Source organism: Phaenicophaeus curvirostris, chromosome 2 (assembly GCF_032191515.1).
Source record: "Phaenicophaeus curvirostris isolate KB17595 chromosome 2, BPBGC_Pcur_1.0, whole genome shotgun sequence".
NCBI classification, from domain to species: Eukaryota; Metazoa; Chordata; class Aves; order Cuculiformes; family Cuculidae; genus Phaenicophaeus; species Phaenicophaeus curvirostris.
The window spans coordinates 5,515,298-5,533,358 of NC_091393.1; the positions used below are offsets into that span (position 1 = coordinate 5,515,298).

Consider the following 18,061-nt stretch of genomic DNA (forward strand, 5'->3'; position numbering starts at 1 on the left):
GTTACTCCCTCTGAAGAACTGTATGTCACCTAGTGAAGCCAGTTTGAATGAATTTTTCAATAACAACTCTTAGGTTTGGTATCCCAACAATTTAGTAAAAAAATAAAATTATCATATGACTAGAACGTGGTTTTAACTCCTTATCTTGGACGAACTATTCGATACAAAGTCACACAAATAAGTGTTCAATATAAGACCAGAAGCTCAACACGTAAATCAATCCCTTCTCATATTAAGTCTAAATTCCAGCCTTATGGGATAGTTTGGAGGTTAAATCCCAAAATCCTTAGTTGGAATCAAATGAAAACACTGTTTATCAGCCGAAGTGCAGAAACTGAGATGTAAACAAGAGTTGCTGTCTCTAACTGCCCAGCTGGTCACAAAGTGATGCCTATGATGCCAATTTGCTTCACTCAGGAAAATGCAGAAAGATAAGAATTCCTAATTTCTGTACAGGAATACCTGAAAGCCATGGATCTGCAGGCAAGCTGCTCTTATACAAGATGAGAAAGCAGAGAGTCTGTTGGACAATCTATTGCCTACAGCAGGGATCAAAAAACTCCCATTCGAGCTTTGAAGTGGTAAGCGCTAGGGCAGGTTGCCGGCTGACTAGACTTTTGTCAAAGAACAACTCCTTAACTCTGGCTGCATTTCAGAAAGACAACTTGGAGAGAAAAAAATAGATCACAAGATGGGCTGAAAAACCGTTAGCCTGTGCTCCATCATCCATTTCTGCAACCCTTTTGTTTTTGAACTTGATTGTGTAACATGAGAATTTATACTCACTACTTTACCCAAACCTTGCCAAAGAAGGCTCCTTAACCCTGCTTTACTAGAATACCTTGAGGCAAATTATATCTAACGATTCATCTGGAAATACTTTTAATATCAATAATATTTCCACTCTGTGTTTATGCAGGTTCAGTGGCTGCATAAGAAAAATCCTTAATCCCTCCACTTCATATGCATTTTCCTTTTCGAATAACCTCTGTGCAAAACTTATACTTGCAAAGTTATCAGAAAAGACTTAAAAAGAAACTTAAATCACTCACCTGGATACATGCCAAAGGCTCATTTGTCCAAATCGAATAGCCGCCAACTAAATATATTCTACCATTGTGAACGGCAACTCCAGACTCATTTTGACCTAAAGCAAAAGAGGAAATAGAAACCACTTTTAGTGTTTAATTAACCCTTTTAACACCAAATGTTGGAGTTCTGTAATACAATGCAAATGCACCTGGCAGTAACTTGACTGTTTCAGAATTCACAACGCGGAACAGTGAAGAGGAAGTAGGATGGCTGTTCTTTGCTCTCCGTGGAAGCCCCAAACAGTGCTGTCTGGAGAAATACCCCAGATGACCAATAAACTGAGGCTGCGCAGGGGACCATCTGCTGTGTCCACAATGATACAGGTTTTCATACGTGCCTATTTCATAGGTGACTGGTGAGCTCCCTGACTGCACCTCAGCTACTTTCACACATGCACATCCAGGCAGACAGATAGGCTGAGAGAGCAGAACACCCCTCAAGTTCTGCCCACATCTGTTTACCTGCGCCCCATTCCTCCAGGTACAAGCATGTGAAAACTGCAGAAGCTGCTGTGGAAGCTCATTCCCATAGCAATGGTCTCCTGAACAAGTTTGGAAGTTTTGAAGGATAAATACAGCCTTTAAAAAATCTGCACTACACAGTGCAACAGGCACATTTACCACCAGTTGCAGAGATGCAAAGAAAGGCTTAGATGGCTTCTCAAAGTGCAGGTTGTGGAAACAACCCACCAGGTTGTGTCTGAAGAGAGGCTACTATCTCAAGCATTTCGTGGTATAGGGTCAGCTCCAGAATGAGGGTGCCTGCAGTCCCAAAGCTTTTGCAGTTGTAAATCAAGTGGTGTCCTTCCCACAGCCTGTCAGTACCTCCAAATAATAAAATAAAATAAGTAAATGGAGAGCAAAAGGGATATGGAAAACTAGTTCTGTTTGACAACTCCTCCTTGTTAATCCATGCCTCTCTCCTAAATGTCCATGAAAGCAATCTGATGAGCTAGCTCAGAAACCAAGCAACCCTTCTCCAGATCCCAGAGATTATGAAACCAGATGCAATATTCTAAGGAACAAAATTGTCACTAGAGCAGCTTTTAAATGAAGTAAGGTGATTGTCTTATTTGTCAGACATCCATTTCTCTGACATAGTGTTTCTAGCTATCTTGAGCTGCTTCTTAAGCTCCTACATCCTTTGTATCCTTTTCAGTGGTACATCTCAGAAATCAATGCAAAGACAATTGGAAGATGACGAAAAGTGAGGTAGGCTCAGTTCTAGGATTGCTATAGCAGTCTGTGCTCAAAAATTTCTTGGCAGCCAGTCCTGTTACTAATTGAACTCCAAGTCTCCTGCACAACAGAATGGCCTCAACATTAATGCTGCCCTGGAAATGCATCCTCTTCTGCAAAGCTGCTAGTGGTACTGCTCTGAGAATGTGTCACATGCCTGCCTCTCCCAGGGATCTGAGGAGGTGGTACATCTGGGAATTGTGTTAAGTGGCAATGAAACTTAAAGGACTGGGTGGTAGCAACAGTGAGTTGCACTGCTTTGGAAGTTTCTACTCTAGTAGTTCCTCCTAATGATGGTCAAGAGGAACTTTACAGGTCCATAGCTAACTGACATAATCAGGTCATCCCTGACTTGACAGAATTCCAACAAATTTCCCTCTTGGGAAATTTATTAAGAAGGTATTGCTGAGAAATAAGTGATAGTTAATGGAGTTTAATGATCTATAATGCCAGCAGGAAGCATTACAAACAATATCATGGTAGACATGGATCTGCCTGTTGAACACTCAAACAGGGAGCTAAATCTACCAGTGCAGGCAAGGTTTTGGAGAATCAAAAATAAGTACTGGTAATACTATGACAAAGAATTTTTGATTGCTTAATTGAAATACATTTATGTGAACCTTCTTAAAAATTTATCCTACAATGTCCTAACACAAATGTTTTATAGAACACTGAAGGCCAGAACAGTAATCAAGTGTGTCTTGTTGGCCAACATTGGCCCCTAAATCAATGCTGATTGATTGATTGAAAAAGGCAACTGCAGTGAAGTCATGGACTTCCACATATTAAGGGCATCTAAAGGGAAAATAAACAATGTTTTAGTCTCATAGTAGCAAGTTTCCTCATTTGGTGTACAACAGTTACCTGTCAACATATTGAAGTTGCAACGCGTCCATTGGTCAGCATCTATGCTGTAGGAATCTATGTGCCGAACCAGGATCCGGTCATTGTTGTAGTCCAGGTCGTTCCCACCTAACACATAAAGTTTCCTTTGCACAGCAGCCATGGAGTGATAAACTCTCCTCTGCAACATTGGGCTACGACTTAACCACTTGTTCTGGGAAGAAAAAAAGAGATTAGTAGTATATTAACAGTAGAATGTTTCTGGTGTTCTCTTCACCCTTGGCCACAAATCTCAAGTCTATACATTTGTGTTGCTCATATGTTAAACGTGCATGTTGGTTATAACATTGACTAGACATACTGGACTTTGAACATGTGGTTTACAGTTCTCTTTTAAAGTCATTAATTTAATAGCATTTCTTGCTCTTATTTTTTCTGTTTAGCTCATCAGGTTTCAAAGCTTTTTTTCTTCTCTAGAATTCTGTAGCAAATCCTCCTAAAGTAAGACTGTTAGATATCTCTTCTGCATACAGTGCTAAAATTATCTGTACCAACTATCCCTATTACGAGAGAAGAGAGGTTTTTCTACCTTTCGTAATTCAGAGGCTTATTTGATCTTCTCCTTGGGGAATGAAGCAACAGGGGAAAAGAATTTCCTAAAGAAGCTTCTCAAATGATCAATGTATTTGGTTTAATGCTAACCCTTTATTTGTGGGCTTACAAAGTAATGTCCTTCTGCATATTTTTCTTCCCGGTTAACAATATTCAAGAATTCTACCTTTTGAGGGGAAGGGAAGAGGACATGGAAGAAGAGGGATTAAAGAACAGTATTTTAAATGTAAGAAAACAATTGCTTCTGCTACGCTTACCAAATCAAATCTGGCAATAGATGAGACTAATTTATTTAAAAGGAGGAAGTTAAAATCTGCGAGGAAATTCTTTGCGTTCATGTGCTATTGTTCGTGGTAATTCAAGAGCTTCTAATACTACTGCCTTTTAACCTCCCCAGTATATAGCTATACATTTCAATGTGTAATAGTTGAATATTAGGCATTAATGTTTGCATTAGCAGTCCAGTCTCTTAACATCAGACTATAGACACCATCTGCTTTGCAAAGCCTGCCTGCATCCCCTGATTATATCTTTAGTTTCCTCCACTGCAGTGCCTGCCAGGTGAGCCGCAAAGCACTGCAAAGGCAAAGAAACAGAGGGGCCTGGTGGGGTCATTTCTAATAAGCCAGCATGTGAATACTAATCAGTGGTGGGGAAGCAGAGGTCACCCCAGCCGGCTTGTTGGCAGGTAGCTGTGTGCTCTGTGGCAGATGGCAGGCATTATCGACTCGCCACAAAGGCCTCGCGCAGAAGCAAGCGCTGGTGCTGAATGATAGAGTTATTGAGATTCTGTGCGAGATGCAAGCAGATGTGATGGTTTCCAGTACCCACCGTAAACAATATGCCAGCAGAATTTTTAAAAAGAGCTTCTGTGTACAAACACGAGGTGGACCTCATTTGAAGAATGCAAGCACACACTTCCTCTGTAACTCTTTACATGCCAGGCTGGGTTTCTCGCCATCGGCACAGCATGCTGAAGTAGCCCTGCCATTGGTATTGTGGGGTGCAACTTTCACATCAGCAAGTTAAGAATCAGTGAAAGATACACAATAGAGACACGGTCTTTAAAAAAAGAGTGTCTCCCTCATAAGCAAAATAAGGTTGCTGCCTGTCATTACTACTTGGATTTAGGATGGAATCATCATTTATACAATTAATGCGTAAAACTGCACCTCAACAAGAAAAAGGCACGTGTACCATTGCCTGCTTTCTGCTTCAGGACCCGTATGTGCAATACCTTATAAAGTCAGCAGGAGCCACACAGAAATATCTCCTGGCACAATTTGCTTCCAAATACAGCAATCAAAGCCCCTATCCTACAATCAGAAAAGTCAATACTCTTCCTTCCACATGGGTGTAAATCAGGCTACGCAACTCTGATAGCAAGCTTAGGACTTTTAATTCCTAATACAAGCAAGAGGGTGTAACTACGCCTAACCCTCTGAAATGGCTACTGAGCCATGCTAACCTAATCAAAACACATACATAATGTATGAAATAATCCCTAAAAGATATTTTAGGTGCTTGGGTAATGAAATGACAGGCACCCTTGCAGTCAGCAGAATAAGTCACAGCCAGGTAATACAGTTCTGAAAGTATACAGAAAACAAAAAGCTTGTATGTGCAATTCAAAGCAGAAATGCCAATGACAAGGAGCAGTTCTGTGACACCGACTTTGAGTATACACATTGCCCTGGGCTGCTGGATTACAAGAAAATGAACAAGCAAAATAAATACTGATAAATACAGGGGATTTAAAGCACATTCCTGTATTTAATCTAAGATGTTTCTAATGCCTACAGGCTTAAAAAAAACATAATAGTAAGTCAGGCCCTCCATTACCCTGTTAAACTCCCACATCAGCACAAGTGAATTTAAAACACCACCGATTCAAACGGTCAGCATTTTTAGCTTTACAAAATCATTGTATGTATTCTCTAAGAGACCTGCTTGAAGCAGAACATATGAGAAAAACACACAGAACACAGATACCCACCTGCTTAGGATCATAGACCATGAGCCTGTTTTGATACTGTGCAGTATTTGTTACTCCACCTATGAAAGAGTTTATACAGGTTACATTTTATCATACAAGCAGAGCCAGAACAAAGATCAGGTGCAGCAAAATAACCAGCAAATAACCATAGGGTCCATTTGCTGACAAAACTAAATTGCATATCACGATTTATGCTTACATTCCACTGCACTTTTTAATCTAGTTACAAGGTAAAAAGTAGTACATTTTTGAAACATGTAGAAACACAAAATAGCAACAACTGCTCATCCACGCTTCCTTTGTAAAGCTAACTGTATGGGCAAAAACCAAGATAAAAATTGCAGTTTATAAATGCCTGTGCATTCAGCCATCGTCAAGACGTGAAGATAAAAACCATCCCTGTTCCAAAGAGGGTGCGGCGTGTGACACGGTTTAAAAGAGGAGGAGACGGGCTTGCATCAGAGAGAAAGAAGAGGTCAGAGAGGAGCTCTGCCTAACCAGGATCATGACATGGCACACCACTGCCAGCTGAAAAGCATACTGCAAACCTGTGCAACTGTGCTTGCCCATATATTTAAAGGAAATCCTGTATTTAGTCTGCATTATAAAGAAAACATCTCCTGGCTTAATTGTAGACTTATGTTGGGAGCTTCCTCCATAGTCAGCAGAAATAGTAACGTTACCATTTACTTTTCAATAATGTTTATAAAGTACCTCAGGAAAGCCTGGAACAGTGTCTGAGACAAATAAATGATGCAAACCAACTCTTTTCCTCAACGCAGTATATGTTTAATACTGATCATCCTGTTCTCTGTTGGTTTCAAATGAAAAATTTCACTGAGTACAATGATGGAAAAATTCTTCAGTCTCAAGTGTGTAATCTTATCTGTGTAAACATGTTCTCGGCTGTGCTCAGGCTTCCTGGGAACATGGTGTCACTGCAGCACTGCCACAGGTCCCGGTTCTCCCCTGTCACTACCCTGGGCCCATGGGAGAAGGGAGCAGAAGTAACACCTGCAAACTGCACCTCATCTTTCATCCTACCATCCTGGGCATAACTAGAGAATGCCAGTGGCCACAGATCAGCGAAACTCATATTGACAAGACAAGCTTTTTATATTACAGTTTTAACAGCATCTGCCAATGATGGACAAAATCCACAGCAACAAGAGGGAGGAATTTTATCTGTCATTACATTTGTTGATGCTTCTCTTTTTGTGAGGACATCACCTGTTTCAGAGAGAGCAGTGGCAGAGCTGCTTTCATTCCTGCTGGCTGAGCTATGACCCAGTCCTGCTAAGGACTTTTTTTTCATTTATTCCCAACCAGTGTTAACAAGGCTCCATGCTGGGGAATCCTCATTTTGTGAGCCTCCAGGTACACCTAGCACAGCATTTTGGTTCAGAGCCATACTGTGATTTTGAAGCAACTCCTCCGCCTCTCACATGTCACTCTGAGCTGCAGGGTGGGACTGGTTTGCATCTGACTTACACCAGAAGCTCTGCTTCAGATGTGCTCCAGCTGTGCTCCAGTTCTTAATGGGGGTCTGAATGTGAAATAATAACTGGTATTTTGGATGGCTTTGTATCAGCAGAGTACTGAGAACATTTGGTCTAGAGGGCCAGAATAAATCTAGTCCAATACAAAAAACGTGAACTGTAGCTGGAGTAGATATAGAGGATTTGGCAGCAAAATGTTACTTGCTGATCTGCTCCTACTGGGCTGAGCTACTTGCTAACATTTAACCTCCAATTGCTCCAAATAACTTGAGTGAGGTCAAGAATCTGGTCAGTGGATAGCAGAAACTAGAGACAAATCTATTCAAGAGTCTTGTTTTCAACCGTAGTAGCAGGGAGGAATAACACTGTTATTTGGATGCATTTCTGCTAAGCACCAGATCTCTATTGGGGCCACTATACATAGACTGTGGCACCAGCTCCCAGCTTAGAGACTCTCAGGCTAAGAGACAGCAGAGACAAGATCATAGAATCGTAGGATCACAGCATCACCTGGTTGGAAAAGACCTCTTGGATCATGGAGTCCAACCGTTCCTATCTGCCATTAAACCATGTCCCTTAGCACCTTGTCTACCCATCTTTTAAACACCTCCAGGGATGGTAACTCAACCACCTCCCTGGGCAGCCTGTTCCAGTGCCCAATGACCCTTTCTGTGAAACATTTCTTTCTGATATCTAGTCTGAACCTCCCTTGGTGCAGTTGTAGAGAGCAATAAGGTATAGTCTTTCCAAACTGTTTCCATCACACCATGCCACATAATGCCCATCACAGCACCTTTGAAGTACGCACACAAGAACATGCACTGGAAAGCAATGACTGTTCCCATGTCTAATCTCACAATCTTTTATTTGTCTCTACACTGTTGCGCAGCCTTTACAGCGTTAGTGGCCATCAGCCACACGCACAAAACAATCTTTTCTAATATCTATTTTATAATTAGATTTTTTTTTGTTTGTTTTCAATTTTTTTTTTCAATCCCAGTGTAATGTTCAAAATGAGATGTCAGATTAGTATTTTGAAAAATAAGAATCATAGCTGTTTGAATGATTACCCCCAGAAAGTGAAATTACAGGAGATGCATCAGAAACACAATGCTGGGTCATGTGTTTCCATTCAGAAGGTGCACCTTAATTTGGGGGGGAAAGAGGTGGAGGAAGCAGAGAAAGAACAGTGTTGCTTCCTTGAAAATAATGAAATAATCAAATAAGCAAAATTATTTACCTCTCTTCAAAAAGAGCCCCTCATATCAAGTACACAGCTTACATTTTTTCCCCTGCAATATTGCTCATCTGTGGTGTTTTATCATTACATTCTCTTCACATACTGCTCTTCACTTTTAGATTAATCTGCCAAAATGAGATGCTAAGGATTTGCATACAGATTTGACTACACAAAAATAGATCTGGAATTAATAACAGTCTCTATATGTTTTAATTTCTTCTAGACTGGAGTACCCTTGCCTCCAGCAGTATTCTTGGCTTTGAAAGTCATCAAGCTGATTTGTCTGCTCTTAGGTTATGATGCCACATGCTGCTACACTGTCCCCTGCAATCAAAGTGCTTGCAGAGATAGATTCCATGCCTTTCCCTAACAAGTATATTTTATAGATTGGCAGTTTTGATCTCCCCTCCCCAGGGGGATAATCTGCATCTTAACAGGTTTCTATAGATACATCTGTCATTAAATATGCCATCTTATATCTGCATCAATTTTCAAACTCAAGTTCCTCCTAACTTTGAAGTGCTATAGCAAAAGTTTAAAATTTTCTGCCAAAATTCAAGTTTAACAAGTCTTCAATGTCCTCTTGAACTACTTTTTTAAAGCTATTCCAGGCAGCTGGGAAGGAACAAAATAAGAGCAATGTCTCTTAAAAATAGGAAAAGACAAAAAAAGTTTAAAAGGTACTAAAACCGATACCTGCTTTCTCAGAAAAAAAAATGGGGTAATTCTGAGAAAATGCCTTAAACTTCTCTGCAGTGCTTTCTATGAGAAAAGGAGCAGAAAGGCAGGGAAGCATCATAATGACAGTTTTTGTATTTAAAAATACAAACTATGCTATTAAATTTGAGGTCAAGCAATAGAGTCGATGTGGTAGTAACCCATCAGTTAAAGAAACAAAAAAAAAGTCTGGCTGAGTAAATGACAGAAAATTTACAGTTCAGTCAGCGCTCACTGGGTTTTATAAACAGAGCAATGATTGCACCACTTTGATGTGAGCAGCTCAGTTTGAGGACTACAGTTTCTGGGAGGCAAGGAGCACCCTCAGAATGAACTTGTGCCTTTATTGCTCTTACAGACATGAGAACACATTCATGGAAAGCCCGAAGTGCGGGCTTAGAATATTTTTACACTGCCACAGTTACTGTTGCTCACTCCCTTGCAGGCCACATATCGTGGTTTTTAAGCCCTCCAAGACCTGTAAGTTCCCAGCTCAAACAACAGCTCCCCTCTGCATGGGGAAGTTGCTGGAGGATTCGAAGATCCACCTTGCCCAGCCCTTCCCCACACAAGGGAAATATTTTGGGTTGTCACAGCCCCCGCCAAATAATCAACAAACTGCACTGAAAAACACCTTCAACAAAGACGTTTCCAAAAAGACAAGGGTGGGAAGGCAGGAGATTTAACACCATTTTTCCAAATAAAAAATTTATAACATGTCCTAGTAGGACCCTCGTATGACTTCAGAAATCTAATCCAATTCAAAACCTCCAGAAAATCTCACAACTCTCTCTGAATTCCCCAAGTGCTAGGCTGAGTGCACAAATCCGTGTTCACTGGGAGATGTGTAAAACTACGTGTTGGCAAAGAGCTCCCATGTGTATTGCTTCCAGCAAATCCAGGGAATATATAGAAACACATGACATGCACCCCAAGGTGCTCTGCTATTTTAAAATAGAAACCTTTCCTCTCTTACGTATCTATATGTTAAACAGACGATAATCCTTCCTCAATACGCAAGCCTGCTGCCTCTTCCTTCAGCCAGCGCAGGTACAGTGAGGACAGCTGAGCTGGAGCATATCTTCCCACCCTAAAGAGTACCCTGGAAGATGCCAACAGCAGCTCTAATTAACACTATTCCACCCCAGATGCAATCCATCTGCAAACAAGGCAGGCACAAGCCCTGGTTTGTATGTGGGTTGTTTGAGTATTTTTAAATCATTAAAACCTGATATTTATATTCAATCTAAGAAGAATCAAAGGCATCAGATCCATAATGTCTATGTTCTAAAGGTGTGAGATCTATTATCTTTATTTAAAGATGATGATGATAATAACAGAAACACTGTTCCATCTACTAAGACTGGGTCACTGAGGCAATTTTAATGTACTTGTTAAGCTCCTGCTCCTGGTAATTTCTGTACCAGTTGCACCGTAAAGCTTGATTTCATTAGATACTGTAGATACCTATTTATTCCAGATATGTTTTTCATAAAACAATTTATAGGTATTTACTGAGAAAAATAATTTCTTCTCCTCACACCAAATTGCATCCTAATACTAAGGTAATACTTTTCATTATGAAACATTTGCAAACTCAGAATAATTCTCCAAGATATGTGATCTCTATCATTTCCTTGCTCAAAATCTCTACCATTAGGGAAAAATAACAATAAATCATCTTGAATTTTAAAGAAAAAGCTGTTAAATATGAAACAACTGTACGGGGCTGGCTTGTTTACCCCCTTAAGCTGAGTTTCCATGTGCATGTCAAGATGTGATTTTAGCTAACACACTTAAGGTCAGGCAACTCGGACCTCTGTGAAACAACAACATAATACTTCGCTTTAGAGACAACTCTTCATGTGCTTTCTTGAGCACTTGAGGCAGAGGGGAAGCCTCGTTATCCCCAGCTGCAGGTGCAAGAATGGCCCAGAGCTGAGCTGCCTAGCAGAGGTTCCCTGCCCCTTTCTGTCCCCACAGGCACTACTCCTGTGCAGGAGGAGGAAGGTTAACCTGTATAGAAAAGTAGGTCTCCAAATTTGCATGCACACACCATGGAGGATGCAGGGAAATAGGCATAGTTCGAGTTCTCACTCTTATGGAAAATATTTCCCTGCTTTTAGAGAGAACAATTATTACGAATGTTGAACTCCAAAGGGTTTGGTGCATCTTGTTTCTCTTTCACTCAAATACTTCACTTTTCAAGCATGTGGCTTGCGATTCATTTGTGAAATGGGTCATGGTGTCAGATGTTAACCAGGGCCTGTAAGATTCATCTTTTTATAAAATTTCCAAACCATCTGTCCGATGCTATACTGTCAATGCAGAGAACTTATTTTAATGAATTCTCATCTATTTTTTTAAATAATAAAATAAAATGAAGTTTTTGAAAAAAAAATTAAAAAAAAGATGAGAGAAAATAATGATATGAGAATAAAAATATGTTCCGCAATATATGGAGCTCAGAAGACTCGAGATCTGAGCCTACATGCGCTGACCAGAGGGCCAACTAATTCCAGAGTGCAGAAGGCTCCCTCTGAGCCTTCTGGCAGGTTACAAACCCCAAAGAGGTCTTGTCAGCTTAGGAGTCACTCTGTCACCCGAAACACTGGCCGCCTACCTCCTGCTGCCAGCGTGTGCATTTTGTTTGGCCCATTTCCCTTCCCTGACGCCTTTGCCATGATTTTGTGCTGTTATTTTTGATTCTTTCTGATATTTGTCCCAAAGGAGCAGCAAAGCAAAGCTGAAAATGAATCCCAATAATAATAATGAAACCCCCTTAAGCCTAGTCAGCTTTTGATTAGCAAAGCCTTTAGAAGACAAGGGGCTGTATCAGAGGCACTGATACTTTGGCTATAGTAACCGGTCTGTGTGTGGGTCATGTTTTGATGACTCTCTCCACAAATCCAAGGGCTAGAAATTTATATTATTACTATTTAATGTATTTACATACTAAAAAAACTGGGCACGTTTGCATGGTTACCTTGCCAGCTGGTAGTAGCAGACTGACTTTTAGAGCTCCTGCTGATTACCCGTATTTCCCAGAAAAAACAGCAGGGACATAGCCCAGAAACATCTCTAACTCAGACTAATTTTTTAGATTACTTAATTTTAGGTCACATACTTCAAAATTAGCTTCCCTCCAGCATCACTGATTACTCTTACACTAACATCTAATATTTGATGATGAACAGTGGATTTTTTCAGCAGCGAGTACCGATATTTTTGGAACAATCAAACATTTCTCCCTACTATTCCCCTGCCCCTGAATATACACGTACAGCGAGCTACAACTGGCCTTAAGCAATTAATTAATAATAGAATGCTAGCTGCACTTATTGCATCTCCATCTACTTTTATTTATAAAATAACTCTTCAACATACAGAACCCAGTTGTCAATCTGTAAGTACATAATTCAGATCAATACCCTACTGAATACTGCACAGTTTGCTCTCATAATTCATAATAACCTGTCAGAATCTAGCAACTCAAAACTGCTAAATATTTTCTCAAAAAACTGTACAAAATACAACTGAGAAGTCTAACTTCTTCCAATGCCAAAACCCTGCTCCTTATTGTGACTTTACAACACAAGCTGTGTTAGTAGCATTTTCAAATCTAAATGGAACAATACTGATAACATATTTTATGCTGTTTTGCCAATTTTTGAAGAGTTCATCTAATAGACTTGCACTTACCTCTTCTCCTGACTGGACAGCTGTGTTAGAGGAATATCTTTGAACACAATATCACGATGTTTCATTATAGAAATGTAGATATTATATAAACACACAGGCAGTCATACATTTCACTTAGGTAACTAAGCACATTAATCTTTAGGATAATTTTCACTTTGCTAGCATATCTGGAAAGATTAAAAGTAATCTCCAACCAGTTCCACGTTTGACTTCAAAAACCTCTACCAAATACTTCCTTCATTTCTGTTTTTTTCTTAACACGGAAAAAAAGGAAATTAAGAAAAGAATATGACTCTTTTCAGGTACTGGAGCAAGGACCATACCCTGATGGATGTTTCTAGTGCTCATTCAATGATTTTATATGAATATATTTAACATAATTTCCTGAAAAGTCTTGGTATTTTCATAGAGACTGACAAATGTAAAACACAAGAGGAGAGAAAAAAAATACAATCAAGACACAACAGTAGTAGCATCCACATATTTGGATTTCCAAAAGGCAACTCTCTCTCTCCTCTGATAAAATAGGAAAAGCAGTGAATAAATAGCGTAATGCTCTGAACAGGCTTAGCTGGTACCCTAAAGCAGAAACACTGCTTCTGTACCGTACCTGGATCTCAAGGCCTGTGTGCACGCTTTAGGATTAAAACACAGAGAAAACTTTACAAGATTCCTTCGATGCCAGTTGTTGAAGAAATTGATCCAAAGCACCTGCCAGGAATATTGGTGGTTTTCTGTGTTCAGCCATGTTTTTAATTTCAAAGTCCTCATTCATTATTTTAGCATATACATACAAATATAGACACCTGCTACCTCCCCCAGCAGTGCTTAGGAATCCATTCCCACAAGGCACTTAATCCACATTGGCAGAAAGACACATCTGCAAGGAGCTCCACTAACCTAAACAACATTACTTTGAGAAGCACAGCGAAGGCCTAAGTTGCTAACTTAATCTTTCATTCATATACCATCTTTTCACCAGAGGGAAGCCAGACCCGACTAAACTCCCCAGAGGGTAACTACAGCAATCACTGAACATTTTCCTTGATAAATATTACAACTTTATAACTTTCCATGACACACTTCTTACTAAAAGGTGAATATTTTTCTGTCAAACCTCCTCTGGACAGCATTGACCTTATTCCAAAGTAACTAGTACCAGAAAAGTCACTAAAAAGACTGATGGGACAACGTCCTCAATATGCACATGTAAAATAAAAAACACATCAGACTGAGTTGCAAATTATATGTTAGTTTACCATTATATGGCCACCCCAAAACTGACACCAAAAAAACAACTCGCCCTCCCCAAAACTCACTCACTCGCCCAAAAGCCACCTGCGACTCGCAAAAAATGATCTCGATCCCCCCAAACTGGCTGCCTGCCCTGAAACTGACCCCCAGAAACCAATTCACCTCACCCCAAAACCAACCTGTGACACTCAAAAAGCGACCCATTATCCCCTAAAAAACAACCCATGGATGGCCACCCAGGGGGCAGGGTTTGATCCATAGGAAAGGGATGGACCCAGGGGGAAGGAGTGGCATCCAGAAGAAAGTGATGGATCCATAGGAAAGGGATGGCATCCAGATGAAAGGAACATATCGAGAGGAAAGGGATGGACCCAAAGTGAAGGAATGCCTCCAGAGGGAAGGGATGAGGCCAGAGGGAGGTGCATGGAGTAGATTCGTGGGGTCCTTAGGATGCCTGGGTTGGCACCCACCCACGCTCTGCTCCTCGCCTGCCCCAAAACCCACGGTGCTATGGGCACAAAGCACTGGTGTGGGGCTGCCCAGGCCCTGCTGCTGTTTGATGTCCCCTTGCAAGCCACAGAAAGAGGGGGAGCATCCTCCAGGAACCAGGGCATGGATAGGAACGGTTGGACTCGATGATCCAGTGGGTCTCTTCCAACCTGGTGATTCTATGATTCTATGATTCTATACTTTCCTCTATCTCTGCCATAAAGCTATGATTACATCCAGGCAACCCAGTGCACTTTTTATGGACAGTCAGAGCCATGCATGATTTCTAACCAAGGTCATCTTGGCCTACTACAGTATCCTGAACAGTAAGCGTTCATACAGGCACCTTCAAGCCCTGGATCCACATAAGCCAACATGCACTTAAATGTCATTCATTATCATGAATAAACACAGTAGTACCAGATCATACTACATAAAGTGGGTCTTGTTTTTTGCTTCTGAAAAGCACAAAAAACCTGTCATGTGAAATTTGTTCAAAAATCCATTATCATTTAGATTCACTGGGATTTATGAATGGTGACTGGAGGTAGCACAGATGATACATGCAGCTTTGAAACACAGAAAGATATTCAGCAGACAAAAAATATTGCATAAAGTATATTATGCTCCTATACTTCTAATCAGGCTTGATTTTATGCTTCCAGATTTAGATTATTTGAAATACTCATCTCCAAATACAAAAGTTATCCAGACACATAAACCTAAGATCTTAGTTTCACTTGAGACAGTATTTTGGCATTTTGTTAGTACCTCAAACTGTGTGAAACGTTTTCTACCTGATATCCAAAGAAGACCATCCACCACATATCCTGCATGGCATGAGAGTGATCGGTCAAAGGACTGTACAAAGGTCCACTTGTTCTTCTTAGGGCAATAGCGTTCCACTGTAGGTAACACTTGACGCAGTTCATTTCTGCCCCCTACTGCATAGAGGTACTCATCCACTGCTCCCAGCACAAAATGTTCCCGACAGTTCTTCATTGGAGCTATCTCAGCCCAGGAGTTAGTGCGGGGGTCGTATCGACAGGCAGTTCTCACCGCACAAGTGCGCCCCGTGGAGTGCTCTACCTCTCCACCAGCTACAAAAAGAAAGTCTCCCATGACAGCAACACAGTGGTGGCTTCTCCCTACAGGCATAGGTGCTAGTTCGCTCCAGTTTGCAATCCCTGCGATATGAACGTTCTCTTGATCTACCGGATTGAAGTATCGCAATTCCTTTACTTTACAGATTTCACGTTTTTTCCCACCAATAATGTATAGAGTGTCTGACTGGAAGCGAGGTTTTGTCCTTCTGGTTTGCCAAACTGGCTGTGCATAGACGCTCTGATGATAAGCCAAGGCCTCATTAATAAGTGCTGTCGCAGTTTCACTAGCTTGGACTAGAGGATGAGAAAGAGCTACGGTATGCAGTGTATCCACATCCATAAGGCCAAAGCGGACGTACTGGAGAAGTTCATCCATATACTGGTAGCGGCAGTTGTGTTCCAACCACCTCACAGCCAGCTAAAAGCAGGAGGAAGGAAGGGAAAAACAAGACATCGATTATTTGAGTACAATTCAGTTAAAATTTGGTCTTTTGAAAATCACGCTTGCATTCCAAGAAGAGCTATATACTTGTCTCAGTAGTGATATCAAACAATATAAAAGCTAGATACAAATGCATGTGACTCAACATAAAAGATATCTACTAAAACTCCACCTATAATATACATAAAAGCTATGTATTGCACCAGTCCAGAAACTAAACCAGAGAAGAGAGACACAGGGAGGAGGTTCTGCTGGATTGGGAATGACAGAAATCAGCAAGGAAGATTCTGAAATCGCTCAGGACCTGCAGCAGGTATCAACAGATAAAATTAAACATAGCCTTTAAATTACATAAAGCATATTGAAACCGATCAGTTTTGAAAAGAGCCTAGAGCCCTAAAGATCTCACCAAGAACCATTGTGAAAGTTATTCCTGAAAAAATCCAGTGATGAAGATGCCCAAACTTCCTCAGGAAAACCATCCCCATGTTCTGCTCTACTCTCAAACAGATTTTCCTTTCATCTATCTAGGAGCTCCAAGCCCTTCAGCTCACTGCCTCGTTTTCCATCTTTGAGTTCACATTCCAGAGCTTCAGAAACTACAAAGCAACCATTGGAACTGATCTATCTATACAGGATGAAGAGCTGTTTGCTACCATCCTTTTCTCTTCCACCTCCAATGCATTTTAATATGTGCCTTGCAACTTCCTCTTCTCCGAGTGAGGAAGTCTCTCAATTCATCTTCCAAACCCTCTGCTGCTCGGCTCACAGTTCTCTGTTATTGAAAGGAAATGCCTCTCTTTCTTAATGTTTGCTTCAGAAAACTGGATGAAATCTTCCTCTTAAGGCTGCATTAGTAGCAAATGGATTAGAAGGATCACTTTGATCCTTACAACCTACATTATTCTTGTTTGTACGTCACTACACAGGACAGCCAACGCACTATGATATTGCTGATCCATAATTAAATTTATGAAGGAAAATATTGTTCCCACCTCTTTTTTTTCTGCAGAACTTCCACAAAGTGTCTGTTTCTCTGTTACTACTGAACTCTCTACTACTTACTTCAGTTCCAGTCTGTCAAGATCATTCTCAACTCTAATTTTATTTTCTAAAGTGCTTGAAGACCATTCCACCTTCTGATCACCCAAAACCATAAACCCCATAGCATTCTTTCACCCATGTCATAAAGACATTGTCTAGTTCTGGATGAGGACAGACTCCTCTGCCTGATACTTTATTTCATCCTGTCAAAGAACTTGTGGAGCAGGAGTTTCTAATTCATCATGCAATAACAAGTTTCACCTAAAACTTACTGCCCTGTACGGCTCATGGGAATGTCACGTGAAGGAGATAAAAAGAAAAGCTTCTTAATCAACACTTTCATAAACTCATGGTATATCAAATTCACATGATCTAAATCCACCAAAATTGTGTGTCAGGTATCTCCTATTGAGTAGTTTTAGGAAACTCCCTACTCCATTTCTTAGGCCATGTGAATCCTTCCTCAAAGACTTCAGAGACTCTTAGCTCTCATTATTGACTAGACACTTGAGACTGAAGTGGAATTCAGTGTATCTTCATGATGATGAAGACACCAACTGAATTCATATTGACTGAGTGATGTGTAGATTGCTATATTAAAGGAAAAGTATTTACAAAACCTGAGTTCTTATCTGTAATCACTTGCATCCAGCACATTGCTTTCTTTTGCTTATAGTTCATTCCTTCACTCACATCTCAAATGGCGTTATTATCACCTGTTCTAGAATGACAGACATTACAGGCTCCTAAAAACATGCACTAACGTAAATCAGGTCTTGGTAAC

At 40.5% G+C, this 18,061-nt stretch overlaps 1 protein-coding gene across 8 annotated transcripts in view; it reads right to left on the reverse strand.

The window, feature by feature from the left end:
- Positions 1-18,061, reverse strand: part of KLHL32 (kelch like family member 32) — a 97,021-nt gene that overhangs the window by 2,422 nt on the left and 76,538 nt on the right. For 6 of the 8 annotated variants that reach the window (XM_069851153.1, XM_069851154.1, XM_069851155.1 and 3 more), the window contains 4 exons: positions 15,483-16,209; positions 5,785-5,843; positions 3,198-3,390; positions 1,053-1,147 (listed from right to left, as the gene is read on the reverse strand). In XM_069851153.1, coding sequence (XP_069707254.1) covers positions 1,053-1,147; positions 3,198-3,390; positions 5,785-5,843; positions 15,483-16,209 — 1,074 coding nt within the window. Of the gene's footprint in view, positions 1-1,052; positions 1,148-3,197; positions 3,391-5,784; positions 5,844-15,482; positions 16,210-18,061 lie in introns of those variants that run through there. The other 2 variants (XM_069851159.1, XR_011336906.1) reach the window with 2 other exon arrangements.